The sequence below is a fragment of the Mesoplodon densirostris genome, chromosome 10, assembly GCF_025265405.1.
Source record: "Mesoplodon densirostris isolate mMesDen1 chromosome 10, mMesDen1 primary haplotype, whole genome shotgun sequence".
Classification (NCBI taxonomy): domain Eukaryota; kingdom Metazoa; phylum Chordata; class Mammalia; order Artiodactyla; family Ziphiidae; genus Mesoplodon; species Mesoplodon densirostris.
Window position 1 is genome coordinate 32,635,390 of NC_082670.1, and position 21,107 is coordinate 32,656,496.

A 21,107-nucleotide genomic window follows, 5' to 3' on the forward strand; every position below is an offset into this window, starting at 1 on the left:
CAAGAACAGGGACTATTAGGTTATCCAAATAATCTCAACATTTGCTAGAGTTTGGACCAGAGCTGAGTTCAATATTTTAGTATGTGGAATCTTCATTTAGTGATTTAAGCAAAAATTCCATTTTCTATCCCCCCCCTCCCCCGCTCTGGTCAGAATCTGAGAGCTGTTGGGAGGATCAAGGGGAAAATGATCCCACAATAAACACCACCAGTTGGTTCAGAGCAGACTGTGCAGGGGGCCTGGAGCTGGCGTACTGAATTAAGAACATGCAGATTATGACCCGCTGAATGAGGGGGCACAAGCCACCCACACAGGGTTGGCAGGTAGCTCCCTCAGCATCCCAGCTCCCACTTTGGGGAAGTGAAAACCCCAGGGTTGTTTTGATTGAAGGCAGTTTCAAGGCACTCATACAAAGGGAGTAAATTCACAAGGTCTATTACTCGCAGGTCCCAGTACAGAAGCGAGGGGTGTGTGTGCAATGAGCCAGTCGAAGAGGGGTCCTCCATTCTAGGTCTCGAGAGCAGGAGACAGAGAGCAGGGTAGCAAGCACGTATTACTTAAGAGGTGGTTGGGACAGGCTCCACTCTAAGTGGTTATTTTGAAACGTGCCTCGGGAAAAGCAAAGCAGGAATTCCAGGGATGGGAAACCTAAGCTCAGGTCCTTATCTAAATGTCCTGAGCAGGGCTGCCACACTGTAAATGCTCAGGCAGCAACTCACAATAGCTCTTTTCTCATTACACAGACTTAGGGTGGGCTGCATTCTCACAGTCTTCTCACGTAGCCAGGTATATGCTAGAGGAAGCTGCCCATCTCATTTGGTCATCTACCAGTGCCCAGCAAGACTGGGAGCAGGTTTTTCCTTATGTCTAACCGCAGTCTTTCTTTGGGCCAAGGTAGGTTCGTTTCTCCCAAGGGACTCAGCCAGCTTTTCAAGTCCTGTCAGCCTAGCCCTGTGGAAGGGTGAAAGGTAAAGACAGTGCCTTAGAACTTTTATTTCTGAAACAATTACTCCATAGTGAAGTAGTAATAGCTACTTATTCCCAACATTTAGGAAGATAAGTGTCCTAGTGTCTGCAGCCTCAGCTCAAGAGCCCACAGCCTCTTGCAACATTTTCAAGCCCAGGACTGAGCCACCAGCCAATAAACCCTTAGTAACCTCAATTCAGGTTAATAAGATTAGGGGCTTGCTCCGCACACTCCCCCGCCTCCCCTCGTCCGGGCACCTGTAATGCTAGGTCAGCAGGTTTGCAGCTTAGCCAGGGGCCGGGGGGAAGGGGGGCACTATGACAATTATGGTCTCTGACCTGCTACTAGATTTTAAAAAAAGGCTCCTGATGTCAGTGTGGCAGCCAGCAGCACCGTGTGTTAAGGACTAGGAATGTGGGGGAATAACACGGAGGTTCGGGGGGAGAGCGGATGCCCTCTTGGTGTTCAGAGGACATGAGATTGGCTGGAAGGGAGGAAATATCAGCCCTTAACTCCTGATGGCATTATATCTTGTCCTTCAAATCAGAGGATGGGTATAATAAGTAAGCAGCAAAGTCAAAGTGCGGAGGATGGTGTAGAGTGGATTAGATATGAGTCAACTCCTAGCTATTGGCCTGAAGGGAATGAAAACTTAGGTCCATACAAAAACCTGTAACAGGATTGTTTGTCATGGTTCTATTCATAACCACCCAAAACTGCCCAAATGTCTTTTACCTGGTGACTGGGTATACATCTGCACAATGGAACACGATTCAGCAACCGATTCAGCAACCAAAAGGAACGTGGACGGCTCTCAAATGCATCAGTCTTCTTAGAGAGAAGCCAGACTCAAAACTCTACATATATGATATATTTATATAACATTCTGGAAGAGGCAAGACAAAGGGACAGAAAAAAATTAGTGGTTGTCAAGGGTCAGGATGGGGGGAGAAGGTGCCCACAAAAGGGCATGAGAGAACTTCCTGGGGCGATGGAACTGTTCTATTCTTGAGTGTGGCTTGTTAAAACAACTGTATGCATTTGTCAAAATGCATAAAACCATCCACTAGAAAGGGTGAATTTTACTATTTGGAAAATAAACATCAATAAACCTGACTCAGAAAACAAAAGTAGGGACAAAGCAAGGAAGGAGCATGTCAGAGGGAATTAATGAGTCCTGGAGCTGATGACATTAGGACCAGGGAAGGTAGTAAGCTAGCTAGGAGCAGCATTAATGACCAGGAGACAGAGAAACCTAGTGTTTTTAGTTTGATGCTTTCCTTTTAAGAGGATTTTCAAGAGCACAGCAGAACTTTCATAGGCAATGTCTCCCTTGCAAATATAGGATGTAGCTTCCTTCGTACATGTGTCTTTTCTAAGCAGAAAGTGTCTGGGGAGTGTGTTAGAACAGGGACCTGGAGATCACTACGTAAGGATAAGCAAGAAGAGTTTAACCCTTCTTGGAGGAAATGACTTGGAGCTGGGAGAGACTTCGAGTGCCCTGTTTTCCCAGTGATTTGAGGTCCACAGTAGTTCAGAAAGGTCACAAGCTGTCATAGTCAGTGAATATGAAACTTAATCAGCTGAAACGATGATCAAGCTTTCTTCAGAAGGTCAAGATCGTTTGGCCAACAGCCATAACTGACACTAATAATATAAGCATCTTAAATTTCAAGCTAATACAAGTGTCCCACTTTATCTATAGCAAGGTGACATGTGGAACACTCCCACTGCATTTAACTGTGTGAAACAAAACAGAAAGAAAATGTAGGCAGATGCAAAGTAATGTCAACACCTAAAGCATTTATTTGGATATCTTTAAACTTTTTACATATGCTACATTCCAAATTTTACAAGTTGTCCACAGATAATAAAGTTTTAGCCAATTTTTTAAACAGATATGATTTTCCCTGATATGGAAAGCATGTTATATAAACATTTCTACAATAAACATAATACATGCGGAACAAATCATAAGACTAAGATGATTCGTTAGTTAGGGAAGACAATTAGATTAATGATACACACACCAGAAGATAAAAGGGCGCATGTGTTGCTATCTCATGTAAATTCATCTTCTCTGACTCCCTGACATTCTCAGAGAATGGAATCCAGGGACACCCTCTGCTAACAACAGGCTTGTATGAAATCAGCTCTGAAAGCTGAAGTATTGTTATGATTTGGTGAACATGTTTATAAATTCAACTACAGAGGGAGAAACCTGGTCTTATCATTCTAAATTTAAGCTTGGTTAACAACTGGAGAAAAGCCAAAAGAAGCTGAACTTAAAAGCTAAAGGAATGAGGATGTGACAAAGGCCAAAATAAACATTAAAATCACGATGCCATCCACAGCCCATACCACCAGATCTTATGAATGGAAGGAAGGCCAGGAAAGGGGGGCGAGCGCTGTGTTCGAAAGCAGATTTTCTTCCTCTTGGGTGAGAAGCGCTTCCTCTCAGATGGGTGACTCAGTCCCAGGCAAAAAGGGTCAAGGTCATCCTTTCAGAGGAAGGGGCTCTTCACACACCACCCTGGAGAAGCAGTGAGTGTGGCTTCTACATCTCCACTTACTTTAGCTGAAAGTCTGGATTTCCAACCTTCCTCCTGGGTGTACCGTGGAGTGTGCAAAGCTGAGCAGGATGGAACTTTTAGATGCAGAGTTCAAAGAAAACTGAGTGAAAGGGTTATTTTCATTGGCTTAAAAAAATCCAAGAGCCTCTAATTATTCATTTATCCCTTAGCCTCACCTCAGAGAGGCTCTGTATTTATTCTTCCACCAAATCTGCCACCACTCTCCATGTACCCAAGCTCTCTCAGCACGTGTCTCACACAAGAGTGGTACATGGCATGTCATGGTTATAAACTATTTTACTAAGCGGCTATCATTCTAGGAAGGCACCTCTTAGTAAGAACAATAATGTTTAAAAATAATAAAAAGCCTGGGCACACAGGTGTCCCAGAAATGTACTAAGTGAGCCAGCAGGTAAACAGCAATTCATCTATTCCAGGAAATGCTGGAAGGGGTGGGGGTGAGGGAATTTTAAAACACTGAATTCTCATTTTTTTGCTAGTGTTTGATTCTAGATGTATACACTCTTTCAACTTAGTCTTAGAAATAAGAGACTAGGGCCTCCCTGGTGGCGCAGTGGTTAAGAGTCCGCCTGCCGATGCAGGGGATACGGGTTCGTGCCCCGGTCTGGGAGGATCCCATATGCCGCGGAGCGGCTGGGCCCGTGAGCCATGGCCGCTGGGCCTGCGCGTCCGGAGCCTGTGCTCCGCAACGGGAGAGGCCACAACAGTAAGAGGCCCGCATACCACAAAAAGAAAAAAAAAAAAAAAAAAAAAAAAAAGAAATAAGAGACTATATCATCTGAAAAATTAGGATACTCTTAAGTTTTCAATAAGCCCTTTAATATGAGTTTTTTTCCTCAAAGCCAAAAGTCTTGCCAAAAAAAGGGGGGGGGGGCGGGGGAATCCCACCTTGTATAGCCCTGAAAATCACCCAGCACACAAAGACACCACCTTCTCTCCTTCTTCCCACAGGTTCCTCCAGCATGAGAGTCCCGCAACCCCCTCACAGCCGGTAGAGACAAGGGAATGCCACTTTTGAAATCCACTGTTTTGCTTAGAGGTAGGGTCCCATCAGCTGTGGGGACACTGACCCAGGCCCAACGCTGAGAGTCACTGAGAGGGATCAGGAAGTGTGACCCCCAAAGACCAGAGACTTTGTTTCCAGCTGCTGTTGCATCAGCTTCAGGCCTGGAGTTCCCTGTGTTCAGTAATGTGACACGGCTCAGACTACTGGGAACAGTCAAATGCAGTCAGATGCCCACAAAGGGGTTGAGTCCAGCCCAGGAAGAGAAGCTCCTTCCTGGATTCTAAAATTCAAGAAGTTACGTTTGAAGTACACAGCAAACAATGCAAGAAAATCTGCTGACAGAAGATGATTTTCATCAGTCTCTGGAGCCAGAAACTATAAAAATAAAACTGGGAAGAAAAGCTTAAATAAAGAATTTATTTCCAAATTCAGTAGAACCTATTTCCTATTCTCTTTCTTGAAAAGCGAACTGGGTTACAAAAATCCAAATTTATGTATTTGGTAGTGAAGTAATTATAAATGTTGCCAGTCAATGCCAACCAGTGTCTGATTTGCTTCCTGTGCATGTCCAATTTCCTCTGTGATACTGTGCTGGTGCCAGAGCTTCTGAATCTTCTTAAATCGCTCTCTGCACAAATGTAAAGGATTTCCCCGTCTAGAAAGAAGACACATGTCACTCAGGATGCATTCGGTTTATTCATCTATTATACTCCAACCTTTCCTGATTTAGGAAAAGTTACAAGTTATTGGTTTTAGATCCTCTGCAGAATTTCTCTTTGGCAGGCGCCTGTGGCTATTAATGTGTTAGCTCTGACGGTTTGCTAGGAGCAGCTGAAGGGGAGTAAGTGCTGAAAAGAAGAGGAAAATGAACACAAGCTACACCTACTCAGACTGGGGTGAGGAATTGGGGGTGGGGTTGAGCAGGAGGGTTTACGCTGAGAGGCTAGAACTATGCATTTATTATTTATTTATTATTGGTAAAACGTAAAACAGGGAGGGGCAGGGGAGAGGATGGAAAACTTGCAGGGGTGAAAATGTTCTTCTAAGTACTGTCTTTCAGTTACAAAGTCTAAGCAAAGCAGTCAAATGTGAATAACTCTGGGGTCTAATTTAACCAAAGCACAGGCACTGCTGAGCTCATGCCTGGGGCCTTGGCTCCTGACTCAGAGTGCCAGTCCTCTCACTCTCCGTCCAGAGCTCTTCCTCCTAAGAGCCCACGTTTCTCAGAGCAACGGTAAGAACCATCAACAGGTGGCACAAGCCCGTATCCTTGCAGTCAAGTGCCTGAGGAGCCCATCTACTTATCTTGCCTTGGTTTCCAGGCCTTCAACTTCTGCTCCCCAAGGCTGGGAAGTTACATCTAGGTTAAGACTTTTATCCCATTTGGGCAAAAAGAAATGGTCTGAAAGTTCTTTAACAGTGCTTGAAGGAACTGCTGTTAGCATTTTGCTTTTGATGTAACAGAAGCTACCAGATTAAGCCTCAAATACTGTTGTATTGCTCTATATGTTCCAAATCTTTGTTCTCTCAGGTTCTTATGTAGTAAGATAAGCACATCTCTTATCAATCAAGATTTGCTCTTTTATATTACTTGAAGAGGACCGGGTCTCCCATACAAAGCCGCACAAGTTACAAAGAGCTATCCCTGCAGTGCTCTGATGCTGTGGATGCCACAGGACAATTCAAACAGCTCTCTGGAGTAAGAAATGGAAAAAGGTTGCACTCCGTCCCATTTTTTCCCCTTATGTATCTTGATGGCCTTCATGACACTCTGAGGGCTGGGAATGGGAATGTCAAACCAGACAGCCAGGGTAGCCTCCTTCGAAGAGTCCACAGACAAAAGCCACTTGTGCTAACCCTCCAGGCAGTTAGCAGGCAGGCTTCAGGACCACGAGGTTCATTGTGTTCACCCCATGCTGAAGGCTCTGGTGGCCCAGAGCCAGTCAACCTATTTCCCCAGGATGGGCCTTACCTGAGTCCCTGGTCAGTCTCCCCATAGTCATCAAGGTAAGGAGGAGAATAAAAACAGCCTTTGGTTTTGCCAGCTAAAAATAGCACTTGACATTCCCGTACTCTGTAGAGAGACCATTTATACATTAGTAACCAAGGTTTGGATTCAGTTCCAAATGGACTGAAGTCTTATAAAAGTAAACAAAACCATTGGGAATATGGGGTTAAGAGACACAAACTATTATACATAAAACAGATAAGCAACAAGGATTTACTGTATAGCACAGGGAATTATACCTAATAACTTGTAATAACCTATAATGGAATATAACCTGCAAAAAACAAAACAACACTGAATCACTATGATGTACACCTGAAACTAGTGCAATATCATAAATCAACTATATAATCAATAAATAAATATAAACAAACAAAACCACTGTTGGAAGAGAAGAAATGGCGTTTATAGCAGAGACACTTGAAAAAGTATCAACACCCCGCCTAAGTTTAAAAATAACTAAAAGGATTTTATTGTAACCAATATAAGGAGGGGGAGGGACATTTAGGATTAGGATTCGACAGCTCATATAATAGTGGCATTTAAAAAAATTAAGTGTGAGAAAGTTAACTACTTCTAAACATAAGGTAGTTATTTATGTATCAACCACTATTATGAGGAAATTATTTACTTAAAAAATTGTACACAGGGCTCTCCTGGTGGCACAGTGGTTAAGAATCTGCCTGCCAATGCAGGGGACACGGTTCGATCCCTGGTCTAGGAAGGTCCCACGTGCTGTGGAGCAACTAAGACCATGCACCACAACTACTGAGCCTGCGCTCTAGAGCCCGTGAGCCACAACTACTGAGCCCGTGCTCCACAACAAGAGAAGCCACCGCAATGAGAAGCCCGTGCACTGTAATGAAGAGTAGCCTCCACTTGCTGCAACTAGAGAAAGCCCACATGCTGCAACTAGAGAAAGCCTGTGCAGCAACGAAGACCCAACGCAGCCAAAAATTAAAAAAAAAAAAAAAAAAAAAAAGGTACACAAACATTACGAACTACGTTGACCTGAAACACAAAGCAACACTCTACATGACCAGAAGAATTCTGAAATATGCCAAACAAGGTAAAAATGTTACTTTTACATTTCTCCTAAGGGTTTAAAAAAAAATGTGTCTCCTGATCCCTTTGAGAGGTTTGATTAACTTTTTCTGGTGTTAACAATTCAGCTCATCTCAACATTTATTGAGAACCTATCATATACAAGAAATTGTCAGGCACTGGGGGGTACTAAGATGACTAAGATGTGGATATAATCTATGCCCCAGAGGAGCTCAAACTCATGTCACTTCTCTCCTTCAGACCCTGCGATGGCTTCCATTTCACTCAGAGACCTCGCTAGGACACACCAGGCCCATGACTCTCCCCCTTGTGCTCACTACTGCAGTAGCAGCAGCCTCCTTGCTGTTTCTTTTCTTTTTTTATTTTTCTTTCTTTATTTTTTGGCCATGCCGTGCGGCTTGTGGAATCTTAGTTCCCCAACCAGGGATTTAACCTGCACCCTCAGCAGTGAAAGCACGGAGTCCTAACCACTGGACTGCCAGGGAATTCCTTTTGTTTTTTTTTAATAAATTTTATTGAGGGATAATTTTTTTTTAAAAAACCTATCCATTTTTACAGGACAGTTTGATGAATTTTGTCCTTGCTCTTTCTTGAACATGGCAGGCACACTCCCCAGCAATTCTGCACTTGCTGCTCCCTGCCTAGAATGTTCTCCCCACTTCTTTAGGTCTTTATTCAAGTCACCTTCCCAGGGAACCTTCCTTGGTTCCCTATCTAAAATTCAGCTCTCCAGCTGCCATTTCATATTCCCCTCCCTAGTTTATTTTTTCTCTTCTGCATGGATTGCTTTCTAAATTCTTATTTTATTTTCTATCTCCCTCACTAGAAACTGAGCTCCATGAAGGCAGAGGTTTTCGTATGCTTTGTTGACTACTGCATTCTCAATATCCATTACATAGTCACTGATAAATATTTGCTGTATGTTGTCAAATGTACACAACTACATACATCAGCCTGTGATATGTATGAATCCAACTATGAGGATACAACAAAAGGAGTAATTCTGACTGCGCTTGGGTAGAAAACCAAACACAGCTAGAAGTTTCACATTACAATGAGGCACAAAGAAAGAACAGAATCGTCATGGGGATGGAAATGATAATGAAAGAACAGCACAGAGTTAGCATGAGCCAAATATGAGATGTGTGGAGACAAGGCTCCCCATTTTTCTCAAATGTATAAAGGAGTGGCCTCAAATCTCTGCAATGTAGTAGTTTCTTGTTCCACCCCTCAACAGATGTCTACTGTGACAGATCCAAAGCTAGAAAGCTCCTTCCAGGGCCTTACCTCAGGAAGATGCCCACCCCAGAACCACAGGAGTAGGTGTGGGCGGTGCAAGCTCCCACGTCCTCCCCTTCCAACTCCGTCTGACAGCAGTAGCTCTGGGAGCACAGCAGAGTTCCACATACAAGGCACAGAGTTGGGGCTCTGCTCTTGTCACCACCTGATTTCGGGCACCTCCATGAAATAAAAAAGCACAAGTCAAGGCTCTAAAATACTGGCTAAAGAGCTGATGGTGGTAAAACTGCCCTGGAAAAAAATTCTGCAATATCAAGTAGAGTGAAGATGCATACAGACTATGGACCAGGCAAATTTATTTCTAGAATAGGTAACATCTCACATACACACCAACACCATGTACTGGAAACACTCAATCAACAAGTGGAGAAAAGAGAAATAAAATTATCAATAGGAGGAAAAAAATATGTAAATTAAAAAATTAAAAAAAATACTGCTACTGTCATATAATGAAGTACTACACAATAGTGAAAACTGATGAATTAAAAATTACATGTGTCAAATGTATAAATAAATCTTACAAACAATGCTGAGTGAAAAATGCTATAGGATAATGTACAATGCTATTCTAAAGCTTAAAATAATAATAATATATGCAAAATAATAATAACTGCTTAGGAATATAACCGTTTATAGTTAATGTGTTATTTAAAGTACAAATTGTTTAGATAACCTCTAATGAATCAAACTTGTCCCTCATCACCCCCTTTCTCATCTTATTCTGAAACATGGAATCATGCTTTTTACAAGTTCGGTAGTACAAGTTAGGTGGTACTACTGATGTTATGATTTCCCTACCCAAACAAAAGAGAACAATGACAAAATGCTTCAAATTCTGTGTAGAGAAGTGAGTGTTTCCAGTGGTAGGAAGTGCTCAATAAGCTAATATAAAAACTTACAAGAAATTAGATGCTTGATTAATGAGGCTGCTGTAATCCTCTGGAAGGTCTATTAATTTGTTAGATTCTCTTGGATAGCTAAAACAAAACAAAACAAAAACCACATAAAAAACCCAGTTAATATGAGGGCATATTGTAACAATGACAGGGAAACTCTTAACTTAGTCAAAATAAATAAAGGAAGACTGAATCTGAGTGACTGGGCACTACCCACAGCAGCAAAAAGCCACAGTAAGAACTTTAAAATGCACGCTTAAATAACATAGGGCCTTAGGGTTCACATTCTTACTTGAAGAACTCAGGATGAATTATCAGGACAATAGGCTGTCCTGTACACTTATATTCTGCTTCTTTCCTACTTCTTGCCTCCAACCAAGTCTTTGACAATCTTCAGCTTACCTTATAGCGTCTCTTTCACCTTCCAGGTATCTCTTAACTTCAGTGTTATGACACCAACTTCAATGTAAATGGAGAAAAAAAAGTTTTTTACTTTTGAAGGGCTAGAACTAAAAAATTTTCTTCTCTAAATCCAGTAAGAGAGAAACAGTCTTCTTGGCTTATTATATTTATCTCTTCATACGAAGCTTAGAGGAATACCACATACTTTGCCTACCATATTTTAAAATCAGAAGAATATGACCTTTGATTTTCTAAAAGCAACAATGCTTAACGTATTAAAATTTGCTATTACCCCCATTAATTGGACACTCTGAAAAACCAGTCTGGGGAATTCCCTGGTGGTCCAATGGTTAGGACTCTGTGCGCTCATTGCCAAGGGCACAGGTTCAATCCCTGGTCAGGGAACTAAGATCCCGCAAGCCACGCAGTGTGGCCAAAAAAACCAAACCAAAACCAAAACAGTCTGAATCAATGAGAAGCTCTTATAATCTAGAGCTAGAACACTCATATAAAATAAAAAATTTTAAATTGTGGCAAAAATACACAGAACATAAAATTTACTATTTTAACCATTTTTAAGTGTACAGTTCTGTGGCATTAAGTATATTGATGTTGTTGGGCAATCATCACCACCTCTGTCTCCAGAACTTTTTCAGCTTTCTCAAATGAAATTCTCTGCTTGTTAAACACTAACCCATTCCTCCCTGCACCCCCAGCCCCTGGCAACCACCATTCTATTTTGTCTCTATGAATTTCACTATTCTAAGTACCTCATATAAATAGAAACATAATGTTTGTTCTTTTGTGACTGGCTTATTTCACTTAGCCTGCCTTCAAGTTTCATCCACATTGTAGCATGTGTCAGAATTTCCTACCTTTTTAAGGCTGAATAATAACTCCACTGAATGTATATAACACATTTTGTTTATCCATTCATTGGTTTATGGATATTTGGGTTGTTTCCACCTCTTGGCTATTGTGAATAATGCTGCTATGAACATGCGTGTACAAAATTCTATGAGTTCCTGCTTTCAATTCTTTTGCAATATACACCTAGAAGTGAAACTACTGGATCATAGAGTAATTCTGTTTAACTTTTTGAGGAATCACCATACTGTTTTCCAGAGCAGCTGTACCATTTTCTATTCCTACCGATAGTGTACATGGATTCCAGTTTCTTGACATCCTCACCAACATGTATTATTAATGTCTGCCTTTTTCATTACAGCAGTTCTAAGGGGTATGAAGTGGTATCTCACTGTGATTTTTATTTGCATTTCCCTGATGACTAGTGATCAGTATTTTTTCATGTGCTTATTGACCATTTGTATATCTTCTTTGGAGAAGTCCTTTGCTCATTTTATAATGGGTTGTTTGCTTTTTTGTTGCTGAGATGTAGGAAATCTGGATATATATTTTCTGGCTATTACTCCCTTATCAGATATATGATTTGCAAATATTTTCTCCCATTCTGTGGGTAAATCAGCCAAATTTTATTCTTAACTTAGTCACTAACTTGACATGATTAATGGGTCAATTTCTTTAGACTTCAGTTTTCTCGAATATAAAGTGAGGATAGGGTGTCCCTGGTGGCGCAGTGGTTAAGAATCCGCCTACCAATGCAGGTGACACATGTTCGAGCCCTGGTCCGGGAATATCCCACATGCCATGGAGCAACTAAGCCCCTGTACCACAACTACTGAGCCTGCACTCTAGAGCCCGTAAGCCACAACTACTGAAGCCCTTGTGCCACAACTAGTGAAGCCCGCGCACCTAGAGCCTGTGCTCTGCAACGAGAGAAGCCACCATAATGAGAAGCCCGCTCACTGCATCTAGAGAGCCCGCACGCAGAAATGAAGACCCAAAGCAGCAATCAATCAATCAATAAAATAAAATAAAATAAAATAATAAAAATAAAGTGAGGATATTAGACTAGATAACCCTTAAGGTTTCTTTCAGTTTCAAAAATCTACAGAACATAGTACTTAACAAGTAAGTTAATATGAGGAAATAAACATTTCCACCACTACTCTCCTTCCAGGCAAATCTGCTTATGCTATTCAGTAGGCCTGGCAAAAATCTTACCATAAAGGTAAATCCTTAACTAAGAAGGCCTAATAATTATACTTTGAATCACATGGATTAAATTCTGCCAGGCTATCTGAGAATTTTGTAAAATATGTGATAAACTGAAGTTTGTTTCCATATATATATATTCCAATATAAAGAAGAAAAGTGTATAATTGTTACCTTTCAATCAGTAACTTCATTATCTCCTTATTTTCTTGAAAAAGGCAAATGAAGTTGTTTGGCAGGGAAAGATAGTTACATAAATGTTCAAAATGGCTTGTTCCAGTAGCTGCAAATAGAGAAGAAAACAGTTTTGCATATAACAACTAAGAGTAGATCCTATAGGAGAGTAAGCAACAGTAGAGCTTAAAACAAAAAAGGCACGAGATGAAAGAGTTCAATTTTGCTAGGTACATAACCCGTAAGAAGTAAATAAGATGGCACATGGAAGGGATCCACAGAAAATGACATAACTGAAAGTGGAGTCAGGTGACTCCTTTACCAAAGTGGTCACAATTTCTCGATGTTTCAGTTTTACCATCTGCAAAATGGGGTACCTGTGTGATATACTTCATGGGGTTATTTGTGAACGTTAAATGACAAAAATAACATGGGTAGCTCTGGAAAAGTATAAGGCAGTACAGAGACATAAGATGATTTTATCACTGAGAGATGGATTTAAACACTAACTTAATCATCACTGAAAATGATTAGGAAGGGTAAATTATTCTCTCAATGGTGCCTGGACAACTAGCTAAATAGAGATGCTATTCAACAAACTTTTAGAGAGTAGCATAACATGCAGGCACCCCATGACTTGTGCCAGGCACTATGAGGTACAGTAAACTTTAAGTCTACCTTTAATTCCTACATTAAAATCAGATTTATGTGTAATTATGGCTATTTTGAACTTCAAGGCCTCATGTTTCACATTAAAAAAATACTTGAAAGGGGGCAGACAGCAGAAGCAAGAAGAACTACAATCCTACAGCCTGCAGAACGAAAACCACAATCAAAAAGTTAGACAAAATGAAAAGGCAGAGGATTATGTCGCAGACAAAGGAACAAGATAAAAACCCCAGAAGAACAACTAAATGAAGTGGAGACAGGCAACCTTCCAGAAAAAGAATTCAGAATAATGATAGTGAAGATGACCCAAGATCTTGGAAAAAGAATGGAGGCAAAGATTGAGAAGATGTAGAAATGTTTAACAAAGACCTAGAAGAACTAAAGAACAAACAAACAGAGATGAACAATACAATAATTAAAATGAAAAATACACTAGAAGGAATCAATAGCAGAATAACTGAGGCAGAAGACCGGATAAGTGACCTGGAAGACAGAACGGTGGAAATCACGACCACAAAACGGAATAAAGAAAAAAGAATGAAAAGAAATGAAGACAGCCTAAGAGACCTCTGGGACAACATTAAATGCACCAACATTTGCATTATAGGGGTCCCAGAAGGAGAAGAGAAAGGACCCAAGAAAATATTTGAAGAGATAATAGCTGAAAACTTCCCTAACATAGGAAAGGAAACAGTCAATGAAGTCCAGGAAGTGCAGAGAGTCCCAGGCAGGATAAACCCAAGGAGGGCACACCGAGACACACAGTAATCAAATCGACAAAACTTAAAGACAAAGAAAAAAATCAACAAGGGAAATATGACAAATAACATACAAGGGAACTCCCATAAGGTTATCAGCTGATTTCTCGGCAGAAACTCTGTAAGCCAGAGGGAGTGGCACGATATATTTAAAGTGATGTAATGGAAGAAACTACAACCAAGAATACTTTATCCAGCAAGGATCTCATTCAGATTTGACAAAGAAATCAAAAGCTTTACAGACAAACAAAAGCTAAGAGAATTCAGCACTACCAGACCAGCTTTGCAACAAATGCTAAAGGAACTCCTCTAAGTGGGAAAGGGACTAGCAACTTAAAAAATAAAAAACCTTGTACATACATAGACTGCTGTACCAAAACTGCATGGGAGGGCTTCCCTGGTGGTGCAGTGGTTAAGAATCTGCTTGCCAATGCAGAGGACATGGGTTCGAATCCTGATCCGGGAAGATCCCACATGCTGTGGAGCAACTAAGCCTGTACGCCACAACTACTGAGCCTGTGTTCTAGAGCCCGCGAGCCACAACTACTGAGCCCATGTGCCACAACTACCGAAGCCTGCACGCCTAGAGCCCATGCTCTGCAACAAGAGAAGCCACCACAACGAGAAGCCTGCACACTGCAATGAAGAGTAGCCCCCGCTTGCTGCAATTAGAGAAAGCATGCACGCAGCAACAAAGACCCAATGCAGCTGAAAATAAATAAGTAAAACAACAACAACAACAACAACAAAAAGACTACATGGGAAGAGCAAAACCAAAACCTACGATAGATACACATACAAAAAAGAAAAAGCAACCCAAACACAACACTAAAGATGGCCATCAAAACACAAGAGAACAAAAGAAGAAGGGAAGAGAAAAGACCTACAAAAACAAACCCAAAACAATTAAGAAAATGGCAATAGGAATACACATATTGATAATTACCTTACATGTAAATGGATTAAATGCACCAATCAAAAGACACAGACTGGCTGAGTGGATACAAAAACAAGACCCATATATATGCTGTCTACAGGAGACCCACCTCAGACCTAGGGACACATACAGACTGAAAGTGAGATGGAAGAAGGTATTCCACGCAAACAGAAATCACAAGAAAGCTGAAGTAGCAATACTCATATCAGACAAAATAAACTTTAAAATAAAGACTGTTATAAGAGACAAAGAAGGACACTACACAATGATCAAGGGATCAATCCAAGAAGAAGATATAACAACTGTAAATATATATGCACCCAACATAGGAGCAACTCAATATATAAGGCAAATACTAACAGCCATAAAGGTAGAGATCAACAGTAACACAATAATACTGGGAGACTTTAACACCTCATTTTCATCAACGGATAGATCATCCAGACAGAAAATCAATAAAGAAGCACAGGCCTTAATGACACATTAGACCAGATGGACTTAACTGATATTTATAGAGCATTTCATCCAAAAGCAGCAGAATACACTTTCTTCTCAAGTGCACACAGAACATTCTCCAGGACTGACCACATGCTAGGCCACAAGGCGAGCCTCGGTAAATTTAAGAAAACTGAAATCATGTCAAGCATCTTCCGATAACAATGCTATGAGATTAAAAATAAACTATAAGAAAAAAAAACACAAACACATGGAGGCTAAACAATATGCTACTGAACAAACCAATGGATCACTGAAGAAATAAAAGGGGAAATCAAAAAATACCTAGAGACAAATGAAAGCACAACGATCCAAAATCTATGAGATGCAGCAAAAGCAGTTGTAAGAGGGAAGTTTATAGAAATACAATCTTACCTCAGGAAACAAGAAAAATCTCAAATAAACAACCCAACCTTACACCTAAAGCAACCAGAGAAAGAAGAACAAACAAAACCCAAAGTTAGTAGAAGGAAAGAAGTCATAAAGATCAGAGGAGAAATATATGAAATAGAGACAAAGGAAGCAAGAGCAAAGATCAATGAAACTAAAAGCTGGTTCTCTGAAAAGATAAACAAAACTGATAAACCTTTAGCCAGACTCATCAAGAAAAAAGGGAGAGGACTCAAATCAATAAAATTTGAAATGAAAAAGGAGAAGTTATAACAGACACCACAGAAATACAAAGGATCATAAGACACTACACGTGGTTATGTGCCAATAAAATAGACAACCTGGAAGAAATGGACAAATTCTTAGAAAGGTACAGTCTCCCAAGACTGAACCAGGAAGAAATAGAAAAAAGGAACAGACCAATCACAAGCACTGAAATTGAAGCTGTGATTAAAAATCTTCTGACAAACCAAAGTCCAGGACCTGATGACTTCACAGGCAAATTCTAGCAAACATTTAGAGAAGAAAGAGCTAATGCCTATCCTTCTGAAACTGTTCCAAAAAATTGCAGAGGAAGGAAAACTCCCAAACTCATTCTATGAGGCCACCATCACCCTGATACCAAAACCAGACAAAGATACCACACAAAAAAAGAAAATTACACGCTGGGACTTCCCTGGTGGTGCAGTGGTTAAGACTCCGTGCTCCCAATGCAGAGGGCCCGGGTTTGATCCCTGGTCAGGGAACTAGATCCCACGTGCATGTTGCAACTGAGAGTTTGCATGCCACAACTAAAAAGCCCGTATGCGGCAACTAAGGAGCTGGTGAGCTGCAACTAAGGAGCCCGCCTGCTGCAACTAAGACCTGGCACAACCAAATAAATAAATATTAAAAAAAAAAAAGAGAAAAAAAAAGAAAGTTAGAGGCCAATATCACCGAAGAACATAGACACAAAAAGTCTCAACAAAATACTAGCAATCTGAATCCAATAATACATTAAAAGGATCACACACCATGATCAAGTGGGATTTATCCCGGGGATACAAGGATTTTTCAGTATCTGTAAATCAATCAGTGTGATATACCACATCAACAAATTGAAGAATAAAAACCATATGATCATCTCAAAAGATGCAGAAAAAGCTTCTGACAACATTCAGCACCCATTTATGATAAAAGCTCTCCAGAAAGTGGGCACAGAGGGAACATACCTCAACATAATAAAGGCCATATACAACAAACCTATAGCTAACATCATACTCAATGGTGAAAAGCTGAAAGCGTTTCCTCTAAGACTAGGAACAAGACAAGGATGTCCACTCTCAGCACTTTTATTCAACATAATTTTGGAAGTCCTACCTATGGCAATCAGAGAAGAAAAAGAAATAAAAGGAATCCAAATTGGAAAAGAAGCAGTAAAGCCATAACTGTTTGCAGATGACATGATACTATATACATAAAAAATCCTAAAGATGCTACCAGAAAACTACTAGAGCTCATCAATGAATTGGTAAAGTTGCAGGTTACAAAATTAATACACAGAAATTTGTTGCATTTCTATACACTAACTATGAAAGATCAGAAAGAAAATTCAAGAAACAATCCTATTTACCACTGCATCAAAAAGAATGAAAGGGCTTCCCTGGTAGTGCAGTGGTTGAGAGTCCGCCTGCCAATGCAGGGGAAACGGGTTCGTGCCCCGGTCTGGGAGGATCCCCCATGCCGCGGAGCGGCTGGGCCCGTGAGCCATGGCCGCTGGGCCTGTGTGTCCGGACACTGTGCTCCGCAACGGGAGAGGCCACAACAGTGAGAGGCCCACATACCGCAAAAAAAAAAAAAAAAAAAAAAGAATGAAATACCTAGGAATAAACCTACCTAAGGAGACAAAAGATCTGTACTTGAAAACTATAAGACACTGATGAAAGAAATCAAAGAAGACACAAACAGATGGAAAGATATACGATGTTAGTGGATTGGAAGAATCAATATTGTCAAAATGACTATGCTACCCAAGGCAATCTACGGATTCAATGGAATCCCTATAAAATTACCAATGGCATTTTTCACAGAATTAGAACAAAAAATCTTAAAATTTGTTATGGAGACACAAAAGACCCCGAATAGCCAAAGCAATCTTGAGAAAGAAAAACGGAGCTGGAGGAATCAGGCTCCCTGACTTCAGACTATACTACCTATAGTCATCAAAACAGTATGGTACGGGCACAAAAACAGATATATAGATCAATGTAACAGGATAGAAAACCCAGAAATAAACCCACACACCTATAGTCAATTAATCTACAGCAAAGGAGGCAAGACTACACAACGGTGGAAAGACAGTCTAGTCTCTTTAACAAATGGTGCTGGGAAAACTGGTCAGCTACATGTAAAAAAATGAAATTAGATGGTTCTTTAACACCATACACAAAAATACGCTCAAAATGGATTAAAGACCTAAATGTGAGAAAAGATACTATAAAACCCCGAGAGAAAAACATAGGCTGAACACTCTCTGACATAAATTGCAGCAATATCCTTTTCGATCTGTCTCCCATAATAATGGAAATAAAAACAAAAATAAACAAATGGGACCTAATTAAACTCAAAAGCTTTTGCACAGCAAAGGAAACCATAAACAAAACGAAAAGACAACCCACAGATTGGGAGAAAATATTTGCAAATGATGTGAGCAACAAGAGGTTATTCTCCAAAATTTACAAACACCTCATGAGGCTTAATATCATCAAAACGAACAACCTAATCAAAAAATGGGCAGAAGACCTATATAGACATTTCTCCAAAGAAGACAGATGAGAAGATGTTCAACATTGCTAATTATTAGAGAAATGCAAATCAAAAGTACAATGAGATATCACCTCACACCAGTCAAAATGGCTATCATCAAAAAATCCACAAACAATAAATGCTGGAGTGTGGAGAAAAGGGAACCCTCTTACACTGTCGGTGGGAACGTAAATTGGTACAGCCACTATGGAGAACAGTATGGAGGCTCCTTAAAAAACTAAAAATAGAGCTACCATTTCACCCTGCAATCCCACTCCTGGGCATATATCCAGAGAAAAACATGGTCCGAAAGGATACACGCACCCCAATGTTCACTGCAGCACTGTTTACGATAGCCAAGACATGGAAGCAACCTAAATATCCATCGACAGAGGAATGGATAAAACAAATGTGGTACATATATACAATGGAATATTGCTCAGCCATTAAAAAGAATGAAATAATGACATTTGTAGCAACATGGATGGACCTAGAGATTGCCATACTGAGTGAAGTCAGTCAGAGAAAGAGAAATATCATATGATATCTCTTATATGTGGAATCTAAAAAGAAATGATACAAAGGAACTTATTTACAAAACAGAAACAGGCTCATAGACTTAGAGAACAAACTTACGGTTACCAGGGGGGAAGGGTGGAGGGAAGGGATAGTCAGGGAGTTTGGGATCGACATGTACACACTGCCATAATTAAAATGGATAACCAACAAGGATCTACTGTATAGCACAGGGAACCCTGCTCAATGTTACGTGGCAGCCTAGATGGGAGGGGAGTTTGGATACATGTATATGTATGGCTGAGTTGCTTTGCTGTGCACCTGAAACTATCACAACATTGTTAATCGGCTATATCCCAATATAAAATCAAAAGTTAAAAAAAAAAAAAGCAACAAAAAAACCACACCTCAATTTGTCACTTTTCACTTTTTAAAATCTGAAGAACCCAGTTTATGAATAACATACAATTGAACAATTTTAACATCTGAAAGCAAAACAAGTACATTTTTGTACATGTACAAAATCAGTCCATTTACTGACATCCAAATAAAATCAGATATTTACATAAATATGCATCTAATTCTATAATCTGTACATCACCATAGTCAATTAGCTGTGACCTAAACTTTTAATAAGTTTTCATTTTTGCAATGCACTTTAAGTCTTAACTTGCTAGAGTGAAAGACTACATACATTTCCTACATTTTGAAAGAAATCAGAAATTACCTTGAATTTCAGGTGGCGAAGGAACTCCATTTAAGTAATGGAAAAACAAAGCAGAACACCTCAGGAAAGGCATGATTCCAGCTCTGACATTCCTCAACAGATGCCAACCAGAGTGCATTTCTTTCAAGGCACTGTGAAAGAGAAAAATGACAACTGGGAAATGTAACTAAAAAATGGTCATTCTAGTTATAGCACAGTGAGAAAACAGACAACTACAATTCGGAATTGATAGCACGTTGGCTTAAAAGGTATGGGTAGCCCTAACTATTACAGGATGTCAGGTATAATTGGTGATACACCCTCTAATGCTGTTACTAAAATTTGTAAAAGTTATACAGCTATATAAAGAGAAAATTTGGAAAATAAAAAACCTATCCACTATTCTATAACCTTATATCAGCAGGTATTACTTTGGAAAACTATTTTCATACTAATCTGTCTTACACAGTTGTACTTGTAACATATAAAATTTAAAATTAACATGGTTTTCAGATCATAAACCATAATTTTATTGGCATTTTAATATTCTGGATAACATCAATCATAACCTACACTAAATTACTTCCCTGTAAGCAAACTCTTAGATCGCTTTAAATTCTTTGCTAATATAAATAATATCAGTGTACATCTTTATGTCTGTAGGTTTTTCTATATGTTGGATTATTTTGCTAGTGTGGATTCTCAGAAATGGGATAACTTAGTCAAAGAACCAACAGTATGGTTCTTGACATACACTGTTAGAAAGCCAAGTGAAGGGACTTATCTGGTGGCGCAGTGGTTAAGAATCTGCCTGCCAGTGCAGGGGACACGGGTTCAAGCCCTGGTCTGGGAAGATCCCACATGCCGCAGAGCAACTAAGCCCATGCACCACAGCTACTGAGCCTGCGAGCCACAACTACTGAGCTGGCATGCCACAACTACTGAAGCCCACATGCCCTAGAGCCCGTGCACTGCAACTACTGAGCCCACGTGCCACAACTACTGAAGCCTGCGTGCTGCAACTACTGAAGCCCGTGTGACTAGAGCCAGTGCGACTAGAGCCAGTGCACCACAACAAAAGAAGCCACTGCAATGAGAAGCCCGTGCACCACAAGGAAGAGCAGCCCCCGCTTGTCGCAACTAAAGAAAGTCTGCACGCAGCAACGAAGACCCAGCACAGCCAAATATAAAAAAAAAAAAAAAAAGAAAGAAAGCCAAGTGAAACTGTCATAACCAAATCACAATGACTCCAATAACATGAGGTTCTAAGAATGTCACTGCACTCCTGCCAGCCCTGGGTATACCTTAAAAATGTGTGGGAAGTGCTGTATATTACTCCTCTCTCAGAGATTTCCAATCATGTTA

The 21,107-nt window shown here is 40.3% G+C and overlaps 1 protein-coding gene across 5 annotated transcripts in view; it reads right to left on the bottom strand.

The window, feature by feature from the left end:
• Positions 1-2,750: 2,750 nt before the first annotated feature.
• Positions 2,751-21,107, bottom strand: part of UBR2 (ubiquitin protein ligase E3 component n-recognin 2) — a 117,492-nt gene continuing 99,135 nt past the window's right edge. For all 5 annotated transcript variants that reach the window (XM_060109253.1, XM_060109254.1, XM_060109250.1 and 2 more), the window contains 7 exons: positions 19,764-19,894; positions 12,488-12,596; positions 10,238-10,294; positions 9,839-9,916; positions 8,928-9,098; positions 6,540-6,641; positions 2,751-5,222 (listed from right to left, as the gene is read on the bottom strand). In XM_060109253.1, coding sequence (XP_059965236.1) covers positions 5,081-5,222; positions 6,540-6,641; positions 8,928-9,098; positions 9,839-9,916; positions 10,238-10,294; positions 12,488-12,596; positions 19,764-19,894 — 790 coding nt within the window. In that variant the 3' untranslated portion in view covers positions 2,751-5,080. The remainder of the gene's footprint in view (positions 5,223-6,539; positions 6,642-8,927; positions 9,099-9,838; positions 9,917-10,237; positions 10,295-12,487; positions 12,597-19,763; positions 19,895-21,107) is intronic.